Source organism: Drosophila nasuta, chromosome 2R (assembly GCF_023558535.2).
Source record: "Drosophila nasuta strain 15112-1781.00 chromosome 2R, ASM2355853v1, whole genome shotgun sequence".
Classification (NCBI taxonomy): Eukaryota; Metazoa; Arthropoda; class Insecta; order Diptera; family Drosophilidae; genus Drosophila; species Drosophila nasuta.
In genome coordinates, this window is record NC_083456.1 from 5840094 (window position 1) to 5857010 (window position 16917).

The following is a 16917-nucleotide window of genomic DNA, read 5'->3' on the forward strand; positions in this document are numbered from 1 at the left end:
AATTAGATATTGAAGCCGTGAATAAAGAAAGTATTTTATAATATATTCTTCCAGATTATCAATTTGTATATTTGTTAGTTAGATATAACATAATTTAACAAATTACGCACGATTATTAAAGTTTTTGACAGATGACTTGGAAAAATGATTTGACTACTATCATAAATTTGCCGCAATTTAAGACACATAATGGGCAATTTTTGCAATAGTCAAAATCTGATCAAATTAAAGGTAACATTAAGGGCAATCCGTCATAATGTGTGGAGGAGGCTTAACAGCTACAAAGTGGCAGGATTTCGGGTTCGAGGTAGCCCAGGGCATAGCTGCAGCTGTCTAACGATTGTTAGACGTAGCATAGAGCATGCAGAGCCCGTCAAATGGGCCAAGGATTAAGACGCGTAGAGCGTTTGCCGACGGCAATAGCCACAGACACAGCTTAATGACCGTAATGACCGACAGCAATAAGAGCCAGAGCAGGAGCAACGACAAGGACAACGATGAGGATACGGCTGATAATGTGCATGATACGGGCAAACACATGATGCTGCTGAAAAATTGTACAAATTACTTGAGTCCGGCACAGAAAGCAGAACGAGGCGAAATGTATTCCCACAAATGAAATCATTTCGGACACAATGTTCTGTTTATATAGGATCATTGTGTTGAGGTCTAAGGATGAGTCTCGCAATGTCAGGTGAAGCGGGGTTGCTTGCCACGTCTCCAGCGAAGCGAGTAAGCAACCCCCGCGCCAAGGGCAGCTTTTTATTAATGATTCACAATTTTATGTAGCGCGTATTTATCACATTTGTGTAAGCGACACACACACACACACATACCCAACACATATTCACTCTTGAATAAACGACGGCGACAGGTATTTTGTAAGTAGAAAACTTGACAGACTTGTTTGTGATCCTTTTTTTTTTTGTTTGGGTGTGTATATGTGTGTATGTGCTTGTATTATGACAAACGTGGCCTGTCCTTGCTAAACACAGGCACAGGACACAAGGCAAGCAACAATATACTAAGTAGAGGGCAAGGGGACATGGGACGGGGTGGCATGTGACTTTTTGGGCGACATGTTTTGCAGTTTTCCGGTTGACCGCAACAAAAGACATGATGTCACGCTGCCTGTGGCAAAGTGTGTGTGCGAGTGTGTCTTGTAACAGCAACTACAATGGCAGCGCGACAGGACAGCCTTTGTCAACACGCACACAGACAAGGGAACACTCTCCTCGTGTCAATTGTAACGTAGTCAAAAGGTCGGGCTTAAGTGACTTTATTAAGCGGTTTAAAAAGGGGCAGGTTACACTCACACATGCATACACACAGGTGGAATCGCACACACATGTGTGTGTGTGTGTGACACTTGACAAGCTTGCGGCAATCCTGGCAGCTTTTGTTTGCCACTTTGCCGCTGCGACCTCAGGGGCACAACTTTGTGGGGGAGCAGTGGATTAGGAGAGACTTAAATGCTACTTTAAATAATTCCACATTTTTATTGACTTAAGACTGAAACTTAATAAACCGAAAATGTGTTTTTAAATTTAAAAAATTTATTACTTGATTTTTTAAAATTGCGAATATATAGATAATTCTTCAATTTCAAACACAGATTATCTACGCTCTGATCGTAAACCAATAAAAGAAAATTAGTAGTAAAGCTACAGTTGAGTGTGCTCAACTTTAAGATACCCGCTGACCATTTTTTATAAAACCATATTCCAAAAATATACCAAAATAATAAACTAAAAATACAAAAATATACAGATTGCTGTATTTGGTACATCGATATTGTACCATATTCAAAATATTTTACTTTATCAGCCATAGCAACTAAGACCCGATTACAGAAGGAGTTATTTGTCATACAAAAATATTTTTTAATAAGATTCTACAATTTTAAATACTGTAGTTAATAATAAACTTAACAAAAATCGGTTAAATTACGAAAATTAAACAATTGCTAAATTAGATTTCATTAGAATCTCACAAAGAAGAAATGCTTAACTTTTTTTTTTAGTTTTCGCTTAATTATTATTAAAAGTAGGCGTAACTTCGACAATTTTTATCCGGTCGGAGCCACATCAACCAAAATTGGAAATCATAAATAGTTTAGTTATTACTGTGGGTGCCAAAAATCGCTCTAGCTTTAAAATTTCGCTTGTTATTCGATTATTGTTATTTCAATTTGCAGATACGGAAGTGTGCGAAGCTAAAATTAAAAAAAAAAAAAAAATCTTCATCTGCTTGCACAAATATCAAATACTGTAAAACAAATATAAATTCAGATTTTAAAATCAATAAGTTTTCGATATTTTCTCAAATATAAAACGTTTTAAGTTATTCGATATATTATTTACATCCTCGGCCTTAGTTTATTAAATTCAGAGAAATTTAATTTAATGTATTTTCATAACAGATTTCGCTAAGACTCTTATGGTGTTTCTTAAGCTGCTCAACTCCACAGCCGCTTATCACTAAGGATCAGGCGCAATAGGACTTGTACGATAAGGACTTCCCACATTCATTAAAAATTTGTACAGAAATGTTCCGCATCTCAACCCCATCAGGGGCGTCAGCGAGAATTTTCTTATCATTACATTTTCATTTAGTCTTCCGCTGTTTTAAATCACTTACATACACTCACATGTGTGTGTTCTTGTGCCTTATAATTTATGGGCCACATGTTACCTGACAAAAGGTAACACGGCTATGAGCTGAGAGAAAAAAACGGTGAAGTGAAAACAATGCAAGGAAAATTTGAAAATGGTGGCCAGAACGCAAAACATTCTTTTGTTACCTTTTGGCTAAGAATTTCACGCTGATTTATGAGAGTCGCTAGGAATGTGATTTAATTTTGTTTGTTTTTGTTTTTTAGGGAAAATAATTCGAAGTACCGAAAGTAGAAAACATATTTAATTATTGTTGAGTATTGTAGCTTTAAGCTAAAAGTCAATGACCCAAATCGGTTATCCTTAAGTCGAAAATCAGACAAAGGAGCATCAATATCATCGTCGATGATTCACGAGTTTCACCAAGCACTTGACAAATGAATTAGCGCAATTCACTCTGCAATGGCAGAGGCAATGATGTCGCATACAATGCGTGTCTTTCAATGCAAAAGTCAAAGTGTCAGGCCAACGTCGAAATAACAGTTCACAGAGCACAAGCTCAATGACAAACTGACAAACAAACAACAGCAGCAACAACAACAATCAGCCGCTTCCTGTCGAAACATTGCAAACTTCCGACTGCCAAAGGAACTGGCGAAAACATATGCCGGCGGTGTGGGCAGCTTTGACTTCGACTTCTGCCACAGCTACCAAAGCAAAGCAAACCAAATCCAAATCCGACTCCAGTCAGCGAGTGTAGTTGAAATATTTTTGGTGATTTATTTGCAGCGCGTAGTTTGTGGCATGTTTGCCGACAACAACAGCAACAGCAACGGCAACAGCAAAGTCAGCGCCAATAAACAAATTGCCGACGCATTTTGTCAGCCTTACGGGCCAGGATTATGTTAAACAAGCAGACCGACTGACTGCCTGCTAGTTTGGCTCTTTGACTTCTTTCTGTCTTCGCTGTCTGTTCGTCTGAGTGGCGCTGTTTTTGGGGTTCACAGTGACTGGCATGTGTTCCTTGGGACCCAACTCTAACACCGACAACAACTTTGTCAAGTGATTTAAATGTGCCGCTTTATAGCGCCACTTAATTTGCCATTGAATTTGAATCAATTTAAGTTATACAGTATGATGTTGCAAATTGGATAAAGGCGCTATACGTTGAGATAGACGATGACTTGAAGATTTTATCGGAAAAGAAATTCATTTGTTGCAAGTGCAAATATTGGTAAACTTAATTAGAGGTTGAATAAAGAATTATTAAAAAGAACTAGTAAATATGAATGATAGATATACATATGAAGTCTTTAATGGTATGTCATCATAGAATTCATAATTTTAGATAAAATATACCTAGTGAGCTTCTATTTAAATAATTTCATTATAATATAATTCTTTAATAATTTGACACACTTGTATGCTGGTGAAAGGTGAATGAATTCAACAATTGGCATAGCAATAAAAGTGGCGGTATTCACTGAAGAAGCTAACAGCACTTCTAGCGACTTGCAGAGGAACCAAATTACGGGAGCTCGAGTCATTGGCAAAATTGTAGTCAGCTTTATTATGGGACGACAGTAGCGCCTGCAGAAAAAAAAATCACAGAAAAATGTCTTTAATCTTGGCGCCTGAAGTTGAGCTCTTCGACCTGAGTCGGTAGTCGACTCTTGACTGTTGACTGCCGACTGCCATTGCCACTGCCATGGAAGCTGTTGCACTTGCAGTGTGGCAAGCTGGGACGCCTTAACGCTGACCATACATCATCAACAGTGCCACGCCCACTTATGAGTGTTTTGTCGCCTTAATTACTAGTCAACGGTTGCGACCGTGTTGTCTATTTGTACAGCATGGCAACTGCAAAATCCCATTCTCAGCTCTGCGTTGTGTTGCCTACAGTGTTGTGTACTTTGATGAATGAATGAAATGCGGCGCACAAAGACACAACAACAGGCCCTCAGATGATTGCTATGTATATCATTTGTCAAGGAGTGCATTGAATGCACTCATAAGCGCCTGCGGGCCACACAGCGGAAGCTGTAATGAGTTATTCAAGTCAGAAAGCGTCAATTCGTAATTGTCATTAACTAACTCGCTTTTTTCGAGCCATTTAAGACAGACTTTGCTACCCACAACAGCTTTCTCACACACATCCACTTCATTCTCGTACCGAGAAGTTGACTTGATAAAACCACTAAAAATAATTTACGACTTTCGAAGGAATTTAAATTTCGACGCCATCGCTCTACCTCAGATATTCAGATACCAGATACTTGGCTCAGATGCTCGGATACTTTTTTACCGCAACGCGAAAATTTATGTGTGGATTCGCATGTGTAGAACGTCTTCAGCTATTGCTTCAACAACCTGTTTGTGTGCACACTCCCCCACAACTCACATTTGTACGAGAGTATGTGTACTTGGAGAGGGCTTTTTATTTCCGTTTAGATAAGTTTATTTCATAAGCGACACTAAATTATATGCCAAGAATGTTGTTGTTGCTGGTAGACATCTTGCTTATTGTTCTGCTACTGCTGCTGTTGCTGTTGCTGTCGCTGTTATTGTAATTTATGCAAAAATATTTTCGTTGAAAAATACGATTACCACAACCAAACCCCAATCCAGCTCTAGCTCCTTGAGGCGGCACTCTCTTTCCCTCTTGCTCTCTGTATCTCGTTGTCTTTCTCTCACTCTTTCACAGATGTAACTGCCATATCTGTTGAGGCCTCAGACCCAGTTTCAGTTCACAGTTCCCAGTTCAGGCCCAGCACGTACGAATAGTTTTGATAAATGGTTGACTTGGTTAGCGCATGTTGGCCTTCTCCTTCCGAATAGAAGGCTATGGAAAGGGCACTGCGAGATAATAAAATACACGTTGCAGGTTGGGATTTGACTTGTGGTTGCTTCAGTCGTGCTTTGTTTGCTTAATGTACGAAAGCCACACTTATTTTTATAGCTACTTATACTAAAATTAATTTTTTATTTATCACTTTAAAACCCTTCACGAAACCTTAAACTAATTTTAGTGCATTTTCAAATTGCACATGTACTATACAGTGGAATTTCAAGTATGAGAAGAACTTCTAATTTGTGGCCAAGTTTAATTGAAAGCACATTTTGGGCAGGGGAAAAAGCACAATCACGTAGACAAAAGTGACATCCTCGAGACAGAGCCTCAAGGAAAAACTAGAATTTCAGCTGCAATGTCAAAAATGCAATTTCCTAAATAAATCTCTCTCCCCTCAAGAACACAACCCCCATCGACTGCAACGACCATTGGACACAACGCCAACAACAACAGCGGAATAGTTTCTATCCTTATTGTGGGCGTTGCCCAAAAGAGAGTTGAGTGTACTCACGATAGACTTGCAGCGTCTGCAAATCTGCATAGACGCCTACTTTTCCTGGAGGAGAACTTGACTGCGCACAAAACACTGCGCCAAATCGCAGTCAGACAAACCACGCCCCAAAATGCAACTAAAATGACTTTTAAGGGTGAATTTAATAAACGAATTTAGATTTGTAGCTCGTACCAGCTGCAAATCTGCAAAATAAAAGCATTTCTATTCATGTCCAACAAAGTTGACATTGACAGTTCTAGTATCTTTTATAATTATGCCCCTAAGATTACAAAAACAACAAAGGCAAACAATTTCTTGGGCTTATTAATTTCATTTCTAGTTTTTTATCAAAGACTTACGATGTAATTTGCATGACACTAAATTGTCATATAATGAATATATTTTATTTATTACATTGATAAGAAATATTTGTATACCAGCTATCAATAGGCTAAAAGGGTATTATAACTTTGTGCCTGCAGGATATGTAGGTAAGAGACAGAAGGAATCAACTCCGAACCCATTCAGCGTCAACAGCCGAGACGATGTCCGTTTGCTCGTATGGAACACTGGATCTCTGAAATTTTAAAAGATAAAACTATAATTTTTTTTGATGGGACTTGTTATTTTTGCACAAAGGTCAAGTTTGTTTGCCACACAGACTTCTAATATATTTTTTATGCAACGAATAACTACAGTATTTATAATTCCTAAGATTTATCGTTCGGATGAAAATTGTTGAAGTTATTTAAGAAATAATTTTGTATAGAAAAAAGCGGCTACTGCAATCGGGTCTTAGCTGCTATGGCTGACAATCGGGTATATTTTGAGCACTATGGTATATTTTGAATACAGTTCAATATCGAAATATATAGCAAATATATATATATATTGTTGGCATATCATATTTGTAAAATACGCTTTTATTGAAAATGGGTAGCAGGTATCTCACAGTCGAACCCACCCGCTTTAGATTTCTTACTTGTTTTAATAGATAGATTCAAAATGAATATGACTATATTTTCATATAATTAAATGCGAAAATTTCATTTGTTCGTTGACATGCAAGCATTTATTTTCAGCCGGATATAATAATAACATAAAATTTAAAATACTTTACATGTTTGTGTTTTCTAAATGGATTAATATTCTGATTCTGAATTATAATGAAATGATAAATAAAATGCCTATATTTAAGCTATCGTATATTTTACCATCAATAGAAAAACTTCAAGTTAATTTTATAAAGAAACACTCCCAACGTATCAACTATACTTCTAGGAATTAAAAAGTTATGATATAACCATAAGGAATTAAAATGTGCGTTTTAAAAGATCATATACTCGTTTGCCGAAGAGAGAGAGAATCTTTAGATTACATTATTAAATAAATTTTTGTGATCCGAAAAATAATTGATGTACTTGCAGTACTACTATAACTATCTATTACAAGAGTTCTAAACCTCTGTCCGTTGCCGCTCCGCTGAATGACTAATAAAGCACCGAAGCCAAAGAGTTAACATAGGAGTAAAGTACTAGTAGTTGAACCCACCTGTATAATCAAGTAAGGAGAAGAACGCTTATCGTCTGCCTTTGCAGCTATTAAGCTATAAACTGAGGGAATTACTTGCTAAGAGCGACGAAAGGTGTCTGTCTTCGAGACAGAATGGGACTCAGAATTAGCCACAGACTCAGACTCAGACTCAGACTTAGAGACTGCAACTGGAACTGTGACGGGGACTGGCTCTTCATGCTTTTAATTATTGTTTACATTAAATGGTCATGAGTCTGGCGAGTCGAGCGAGCACATTGGGCGTAATTCGCGTTTAAGCCACGACCGTGTACTTAAACAACGATTAAGCCCAGCCCAGGCCAGACACAGTGCCTTGTAATTAGCTGTTGCTGCAGCTGGGATCCGATCCCTGTGAGAACTTCTCTCATATATGTTTTGTACTTTTGTATGATCATTTCTATTAGTGGGGCAACAGGTCAATTCGGAATGCGTAATACCCGAATGTCTCGAAAATGTGGAACAACTTGAAATATTGGCACTTCCTGTACCCCTTTAATTTACTTTTAAATGTTGTGGCGACTTTTCAAAAGTTTTTAATTAAACACTTTAGAGTGCCGACTGACTTTGTGGTGTGTGTTGTTTTAAAATCTCGCTTTATCATCGCGGCCTGTGAATTTCTGCACACGTCATTTCCCATTGGCATGAATTTGCATTTTCACCAACTCATTTCAATATCCTTTTGCTTGTTTTCATTGAGTAAACGTTGTGGGGGGCGCACAGACCTAGACCTAGACGTCGACTACGACTACGACTACGATGTCGACAAGGACGGAAGTCATTTATTTAATATGCGCCGACATTATCCTTTATTATGGCGGTTTTGCATTTCTCTGCCTTATGAGCTGGCACGCCATCCTAGGGGTAAAGCGAGTTCAACTAGAGCCTGTCCTCATGTAGCCTGGCTTGCTTGCTCTGTCCTGGGCACTGACGTCCTGATTGGGTCCCTTTTGACTCTTCCATGCTCAAGAGTGTGTTATGTGAATTCAATTTTGATAATGGCTTGGTTGCTTTTTTTTATTGTTTCAAAATCAATTAAATGCTTTGAAGTATTAAAGTCGTTCTTTCAGAGAATCGATTGAGATTGAGTTAAGATATTAAATATCTTTTTTCTTAAGCTATAATTTTATTTACTTACATATTTTATAACAATACTAATTCATATTAAGTAAGTATGCATTCTTTTAGTATAAATTATTATTATTATTATAAATAACGAATACAATTCCTTATTGCAATGACATGAGCCAGAGCAACTAAGGCTTGCAGGCTGAAATTTTTTATATAAATATATAAAGCTAATTACTTATTTGACTCGTTTTTCATTTATAAAGTTAATTAATGTTGCTATTATTCAAATATTTAATTTATTGTTTTTGTATTAACAAAAGTATGTATAATAATAGTCAATTTTATGCCAATAATGTCAATTAAAATTCTTTTTAACTCAAGTTGAATAAAAATAATTTATATGTAATTTTGTTCAATGATTATAAATAATCAATGATGGCGCTTCCTTTAAACAAGCATATTTGTTTTACTATAAAATTGCTCTTTACTCACACTCAATAACTACTACAATATAAACACGGGGGTCAATAACAGTATCTAAATCGTTTTATGGTCAACATCATTGACATTTTCACGCCCAAGGGAACAAAACTTTTATTGTCTGACAGAAAGTTTTTATTGGCAATTTCTTGGTTTATTATGTTCACTTCACTTTAAGTTTCTGCAAAAGTTATGCACTACATTTTGATAAAGCTGCTTTAATTCTATTCTATTTTGGCCAATCATATTTCAATTGTTTCTTTGCTAATTTCTCGTCAAGATTTATGCCTCTTATACGAAATTTAATAAATAAGGGCATATTTCAATACCGAAGTGGAGGCGGGCAACTCACTCGCCCTGAATTCTCCCCTCCATCACTGCATTTCTTTCTGAATTATACACAGATTTGTCGCGCTCTTTGCTATCTGAAGGAATGGAATTGGGGTAAGACTGAGTCTTTAGCATGTCACCAAATTCTCATGTGTCTTCGTAGTACACAACTTTTCCCTTCCTATCGCAGCTTCCACAAAAGGTCTGCTACTTGGCTTCCTTTTGGGGATTTTTCTTTTCTCGGCCATGGACACATAAATCATTATTGTCGCTGCGTTTATTTTGACTTTGACAGCACAAACACTTATGTATTTTGCTGAGCATCTCTCTATGAGCATCTCTTTGTGTGTGAGGCGAGACAAAGCCATTATAACAATTTAATGTCTGTTAAATTTGACTTTAAAATTGTGCTTCAAATACCGAATATTCATTTCTCTATTCTCGCTTTTGTTGGTTATCGTAATCTGAGGACATGTTTGGGTTCATTTAATTAATACATTTTATAAATCATAAGTATCCTTCAAGCTATATAACCCAGCTTCCATTTATGCTGACTGCACCCACAACTTTTCATGCCGGACATCGTTGGACATTTGCTAAATGACCACAACACTTAGGCCAAGATTTATAATAGCCGAGTTGTTGTTTACTTTTCACTGCACCGAGAGAGCAGCAGACTTGAAGGGAGTCTCGCAATGTGCACACTTCATTTAGCCGCATGCTTTTTGGCCCAAATGCCTCATTCCATTGGCATTGGCAACCGTAAACCATTCTCCAGCATACCGGACCAAATTACAAGCGTTGATTAGTTTGCTTAGCTAAAAAATAAAACCCCACACCGAGCTGTTGGATGAGTTTAAAACACAATGTAAGCGCAAAAAAACAGAGCCAGAGTTATTTGTAATAAATTTAAGTGTGTGCTCGGACTCTGACTTGGACCAACAGCAAAAAGGTAACACCCCAAGTTACAGTTTCTAATTTATGACAAATGCACATGTTCGTCTTAAAGTTTGCGGACCTGAACCTAGACCTGTGGACCTGCACAAGCCGCACACAAAACTTATTTCTCAATGGGTTTTGTGGTTTCATAATGCCCTGCTCTCTGTTGTGATTTTCAATTTACTAAAATTTGCATACCAAAGTGTTGCGCAAATTTTTGTAGTGATTTTTTAGAGTCTCGAGTTTCTGCAATATGATAAATGACCGAGCAGGCGGATCGAAATATGAGGCTGTGCAAGAAATGTTTATTTCAAATAGTATTTGCAATTGCAAATCTGATTTATATTTTGAATAGTTTTTTTTTAAAGGTATTTCTATTTGCTTTATTATATACAAGTTTCTTATTTTTATACAATAATTGCAGAGGGATTTATAAATCCTAAAAATTTAGTGGCGATCAGATAAAATTTTTAGAAGGTATTTAAGAAATACTTTTGTATGGTAATAACGCCTACAGCAATCGGGTCTAAGCTGATCTAACTGATATCTGGAATATTTTGAGCTCTATGGTATATTTTGAATGTAGGACAATATCGACATACCAAATATAGCTTTCGGTATATTTGTTAAATATAGTTTTACTAAAATTGTAGCTTTACTTGATTATATTTATGTTATTTGAAAATAAATATTAACTATAATATTTATTAAAATTATTCCGAAATTTCTTAAGATTATTTCACAGTTGATTTAAGGATTGAACTCATTGAAATAAATTATACTAAATTCTTGTCTATAAAATGATAGCGATTTTAATGTACTTAAGTATATATTGTATATATTATATTATATAGTATTTTACGAAAACTCTTTAAGTGCTCTGAATTCTGTGTGCTATCGGGCTGAGCAATCTGAGACACGCCTCTGTCTCAGTGTTGTTGTTCCTCATCAGTGCCAAAAACTATTTTCAATTACAAAACTGTGAGGGCAGAGGAGCACACCTCGAAAGTGGATAGCAGATGTCGCAAAAAAGATGGCATAACAATTTAATCACAGCATGTGGTCGGAATATCAAATTTTCGTATCGAAAACGTATAACTCAATGGTATTGGACTCGGCAATGGCAAAAGTCAGCAATTACTTAAAACGGCGCGGCGTGTGTTTTGTCTCTAAAAAGCAGCGCAGCCTGCACAAAAGGATAATAGTGCTGAGACCAACGAATTTTGCCCGCTAGTTTTGGAATGTGGTCCAACTTGGCATATATTTATTTATAGAGAAGCATTTCGGTGGCATTCTGTGGAAGCAGAAGATGCCCATAAATCACTCGACAGGGCCAGCAAAAGGATGTGAATTATATACAAGTAATTTGACATGCCCGCTTGCTTGTGGGCGCCAAGGACACGGGGGTTGCATGTCCTCGCAGCGCGAGACGATGCCAGAGCAGCAGATAAGCATAACTAGCAAATATTTCGGTGACTTTTTTAGACTCCAACCAGCATTCACACAAAAGTCACGAGTCGATCTGGCTTAGAGCTGAAACGATAGTCGTGACTGATGCTTTGGGTCACGAATATACTTTTTAGCTCTCTATTAATTTTATATAAATTATATTACTAATCAGGACATAATATATATTGTTATTTCTTTTTCTGAGAATATTTTAGACTATAAAGTAACGAGTTTAAATGGACTAGTGATGAAACATTGAGATTGCGTGCTTTACGAGTCACGAATATTCTAATTTTCTTTCCAATTCTAATTTTAATATATCTTGGCTCGATTTTTGTTTTAGATGATTCTGTTAGACCCCAAGGTTTTTCACTTTATAGATAACACGATAGGTGTGCTTTCAGATGTGTATTATTCTTAAGAATCTCATATAAAATATTGATTACTCATAAGTATCCATCTAATAGAGATATTTCCAATTATCAAAAATATATTTTTGGTTATTCTCTTCTTTTTTTAATCAGCATACACCCAAAAGTTACGAGTCTAACTCATCTATAACTGAAATGATAATATCATGAATACTCTCCCGTGATTTACAAAAATTCGTTTTACTATATACTATACACATATATATAAATATATGAATTGGTAATATCATAAATTTCTCATCTCTCCATCTTTAATTATTTAAAGAATAAAAAAATTCCTTTTGAAATTAATGAAGAGTTCAATAAAAATTATTATTAAGGAAATTATAATTACAAACTAAAAATTACAATTATATCAAATAATTCACTTTACTATCTGGCAGTATTCATTCAGGTGTAATGACTGAATATATGAATGATGTTGAATGCCGAGTACTCATCGCATTACATTCTTTTAATTAGCATTAACGCCATACTTTACGTACATATATGTATATGGATATAGGTTCCTGTTCGTTTTGAATTTTAAATCAGCTCTAAGTACGAGTTATACGTCGTTTCTGTGTGTATTTGTCTGTTCGTGGTCAGTCTGCACACTGGAATATTGGCTATTCATGAAATGCTTTTTAAAATTATGTCATTAACATTGCTACTTGCGCCGGGACTGGTTTGACTTTGACTCTGGCTGAGACTCAGACTGAAGCTCTGAATCTGGCTTTGGCTTTGCTTCTAGCTTAGTTATGGGCTTTCGAAAGACCCCAGCCGGTTGTACGAGTAAATTCTCGTACTCGTAATTATGGCATATTTTAATTGTCTGCATTTAGAAATTGCTATTGAAATAGTATTGGCATTAAATGCTTGTAAATAGCGTTTTACAATTATTTCATTAGATGCGGTTCTTTTAATGAGTTTCAGCCTTTAATACACTTTGTGCGTTAAATGAAATACATAAAATAGCTGACTACTACATTTCAATCAGCAAAGTCAAATAGAACTGTTTAAATACTTTATAAAAATTATGACTCTAGACTTATACATATGTACATTGTACATATTATATATTTTTTTCAATATATCATATCTATGATTTCAAACAGACAGAATTAAAAACGATTCTGAAAAGAAAATATTTGAACATTTATCTTTTTAAATCATTAGTGATAATATCACTACAAAAATGCTGCCCATTTCTCTAAAAACTTTTATATTACTTCGGTTTAATTATGATAACATTTTAATATACTAGAAAGTCCTCATAAGGTTACATATAGTTATTGCCTAAAAAAAAAAATATTGGTTCAATTGGTTCAAGTCCACTATAACAAATTTTAATATTTCCATGTCAAAAAACTCAGAGGCTTAATTTATATGAACAATAAGACTTTTGGAGACATTGAGAAAAATAATTGTATATAACGATGATACGAATAGAAACAATTTTTAACTGTTTTACTTTAGGAGATTGAACACTTTTTTATTATGATAAATGCATACTGAGTGTCTACATAAATTGTGGATGTATTGGCATTTGTTTTTCCTAAACTCAAGGCAGAAAATTTCAAGATACGCCATAAAACTGAAGCAAATGAATTTACTATGGAACTAATTTATACTTTAATGAATTGTTTAGTTCCTCTGTTCAGTTTCTAACATATACTTGCCTTTTTCAGTTTTAATTCCGTTGCCAATGAGTCGAAAACTTGGGTATTTTCTAACGCTCCTTCTAGCGTTAAGTCAGATGTTCGGATTCACAGCTGGCGAAGCGATTGCCTTGAATCCAAAGAATCTAAGTGGTGTACTCCACAGCAATGACTTGGTGCTGATTCTCTTCTATTCAGAGCAATGCAGATATAGCATGCAATTCATGCCCGTCTTCGATGCAGCTGCTGATCAGTTGAGGGCAGAGTTTGGTGACAACGGCAAGGTCTCATTGGCAAAGCTCGATTGCGCAGCTTATTCTAATTTGGAGGATAGATTCAATATTGGTAAATATCCAACAATAAGGATATTCCGATTTGGTCGAGTTGGAAAGATCGAATATCGCGGAGAACGTACATTGGATGCACTTATTCAATTCATCCACAAGGAACTCCGCGATCCCATAGAAGAGTTCTGTTCAATGAGTGATCTGCAGCAACAGAAGAACCAAAAGAATCTCGTACTTGGATACTTTGAGAGTAGCAACCACCTGGAGTACGAAGTATTTCGCAAGACTTCTCTTGCTCTGCGAGATTATCATTGCCGTTTTTATGCCAGTTTCGGAGATTCTGCCAAGTCCTTGAATCCATCTGGTAGAAATAAAATTGTCTTCCAAAAGAATTTGGCTCTCGCTGAAGAGGAGGACCTCTCTAGCGACTATAATGGAAGCATGTCTGGCTTCAGTGAAATGTACAAATGGATCCATGACAAATGTAAACCGATTTTTCGCGAACTGACCTTTGACAATGCCGAGGAGATCTCTGAAGAGGGACGTCCCTGGGTGATACTTTTCCACCAACAAAGTGATGTGAAATCGGGCCATGAATTAGAGAAGGTTATTCAAATGGAACTTATGGATGAATTGGATAAAGTCAACTTTGTCTCCGTCGATGCAACGACATTTGACTTTCTTTTTGACATTGATCGAACAGAAGAAGAGTTGCCCGTAATATTTATCGATTCGGTCGTACACATGTATGAGTTTCCCAAATTCGAGGATATTTATATACCGGGCAAACTGAAACAATTCATTCGTGATCTATACACAGGCCAACTTCATATATCGCATCATGTTGAGGAGTTTTTAGCTGGCGAAAGTGATGAGGAAGATGATAATCATAATCAAATTAAACCTACTAAAATAGAGGTCTCAACTCTAGCAATGCAGGAGGAAGCAACTACAGTCAAAACACGACATAAATCAAAACTTAAGGATTACTTGCCATCAAGAAATCGCTATACTATGAGAGATGAATTGTAATAAGAAAAGAATTTAATATTGAGTTGAATTAATAATATTTTCAATGTGCAAATTTGAGCATTTCTTTCTTTCACTTATAAAGTAAGAGCTTTAATTATGATTTTATAGGAATTACTAATCCAATGTCCAAGTATGAAAATATTTGCACATAAGCCATATATGCTGGCATTGGCATTCATAATAAGTGGAAGTACGTGGGGAGCAGCACAATGTGGCATAGGGATGCATAGGATGCTTGCTCCTAGTTCGGCATTTGATGCCTCTTTATGGCTACTGCGACAAATCGAACACCAGCCAATATGGACATGGCTCGCCATTGAGAACCAACTAAAGACGGGGCACGTGTCTTCTTCAAGCGAGACTTCATGGTTGATGCTTCTTAGTTGCTTCGTTGCTTGGTTGCTTGTTGTTGATTCCAGGAACCAACCAACAACAGTGGCTAACAAAGTATCGCAACCATTTGAATACGCAGCAAGGAGTCTGATACAGCAATGCTAATGAACTCATTAGTCAATCAAACTGACAGTGAAATAAAAAATCTGTCTAGCAAGAACTGCAGCTAGAAACTAGAACTCAAATCCTTGGGGGTATCGCCTGAAAAGGCAGCGCCACACAGACCAAACACTTTTACTCATAAATTGTCATAATTATTAATAAATTTATGGACTTATTGCAGCATGAGACTGCCTTAAAGAGATTGGACATGGTAGTCCGAACAGAACAAAACCGAATCGAATCGCGTCGAGTCGAGTCGTGTTGTGTCGAATCATTGTTGCGTCCAGATTGGAAAACAGTTGGCTCCAACTCGGTTGCATCTAATGAGCGTCAATAGCGCGTGCCACGCGCATGTGCCAAATGCGGCACCTTCTGCTGTCCTGGCCCGGCCAGGCTTGGCTTGGCTTGACTTGACTTGGCCTCCACTGCAATTATAGAGTTTTCCATAGTCGGCCTGATGTTACTCGCGTACTCTTTTTGGTGCGCCTCGCTGGCAGCTGCTGCCACCAAAAAGGTGTTGCATCTTTGGCCCGACCATGCCCACCATAAATAACTGCCAATAAATGTCAACGTTTTTGGGGCGCATTAACATAGTGGAGAGAAGGAGCTAAGCTGATTCCGCTGACAGCTGACTGTTTGACTGTTGACTGATGGCTCACAACGAATCTGCGAATCCAACATAGCTGTCATCTCCAAAAGTATTTGTATCTCTGCCTGCTAATGTATCTGTATCTGCTGCTGCTACTCTATGACCATCCATCGCTGTCAGCGCTGTCTGGCGCAATTGATTTAATCACCTTTTAATCGCCTACGCCTCAGTTGCATTACTCTGATGCCCAATTACCTGCGAACTGAAGCCTCAATGCTCCCAGCTTCATCGTTAGCTCCGCCAAATTGCCGGGTTCTTCAGTTGCCTCATCAGCGATTGCCGCGGAAGTCACGTGCGGAAGTTTTCTTTTATTTTCAAGTACTATGTTTTTAGACTTTCCCCGTTTGTGAACCAACATGCAAGTTCTATATTAAACCTAATTTGGCTTCCGTTTAACATTTACACACTTTGATTTTCCGTTGAAATTAACCTACATTTCATGGAGCGTGTTGCACATTTAACTCCAACTAAAGCAAAATTACATTAATTTGTCTGTATCGAACAATGGCTCATAATCCAATTGTGAATTACAATGATAGTAATAAAAATGTTTCTACTATGAAAAGTTTGTAATGGAAATTTAACA

At 36.8% G+C, this 16917-nt stretch overlaps 1 protein-coding gene across 1 annotated transcript; it reads left to right on the forward strand.

Annotated features, from left to right (window-relative positions):
* The first annotated feature begins 448 nt into the window (after nucleotides 1-448).
* Nucleotides 449-15187, forward strand: LOC132783968 (endoplasmic reticulum resident protein 44). Its single transcript, XM_060789304.1, has 2 exons — nucleotides 449-557; nucleotides 13956-15187. The coding sequence occupies exons 1-2, from the start codon at nucleotides 449-451 to the stop codon at nucleotides 15185-15187; spliced, it is 1341 nt and encodes a 446-aa protein (XP_060645287.1).
* Nucleotides 15188-16917: the final 1730 nt, after the last annotated feature.

What these genes read in the sequence shown, in the direction of transcription:
- LOC132783968 (XM_060789304.1), top strand. Translation starts at nt 449, where the DNA reads ATGACCGACAGCAATAAGAGCCAGAGCAGGAGCAACGACAAGGACAAC. An exon ending in CATGATGCTGCTGAAAAATT is followed by an intron (nt 558 to 13,955) that starts GTACAAATTACT and finishes CGCTCCTTCTAG; the next exon opens with CGTTAAGTCAGATGTTCGGA.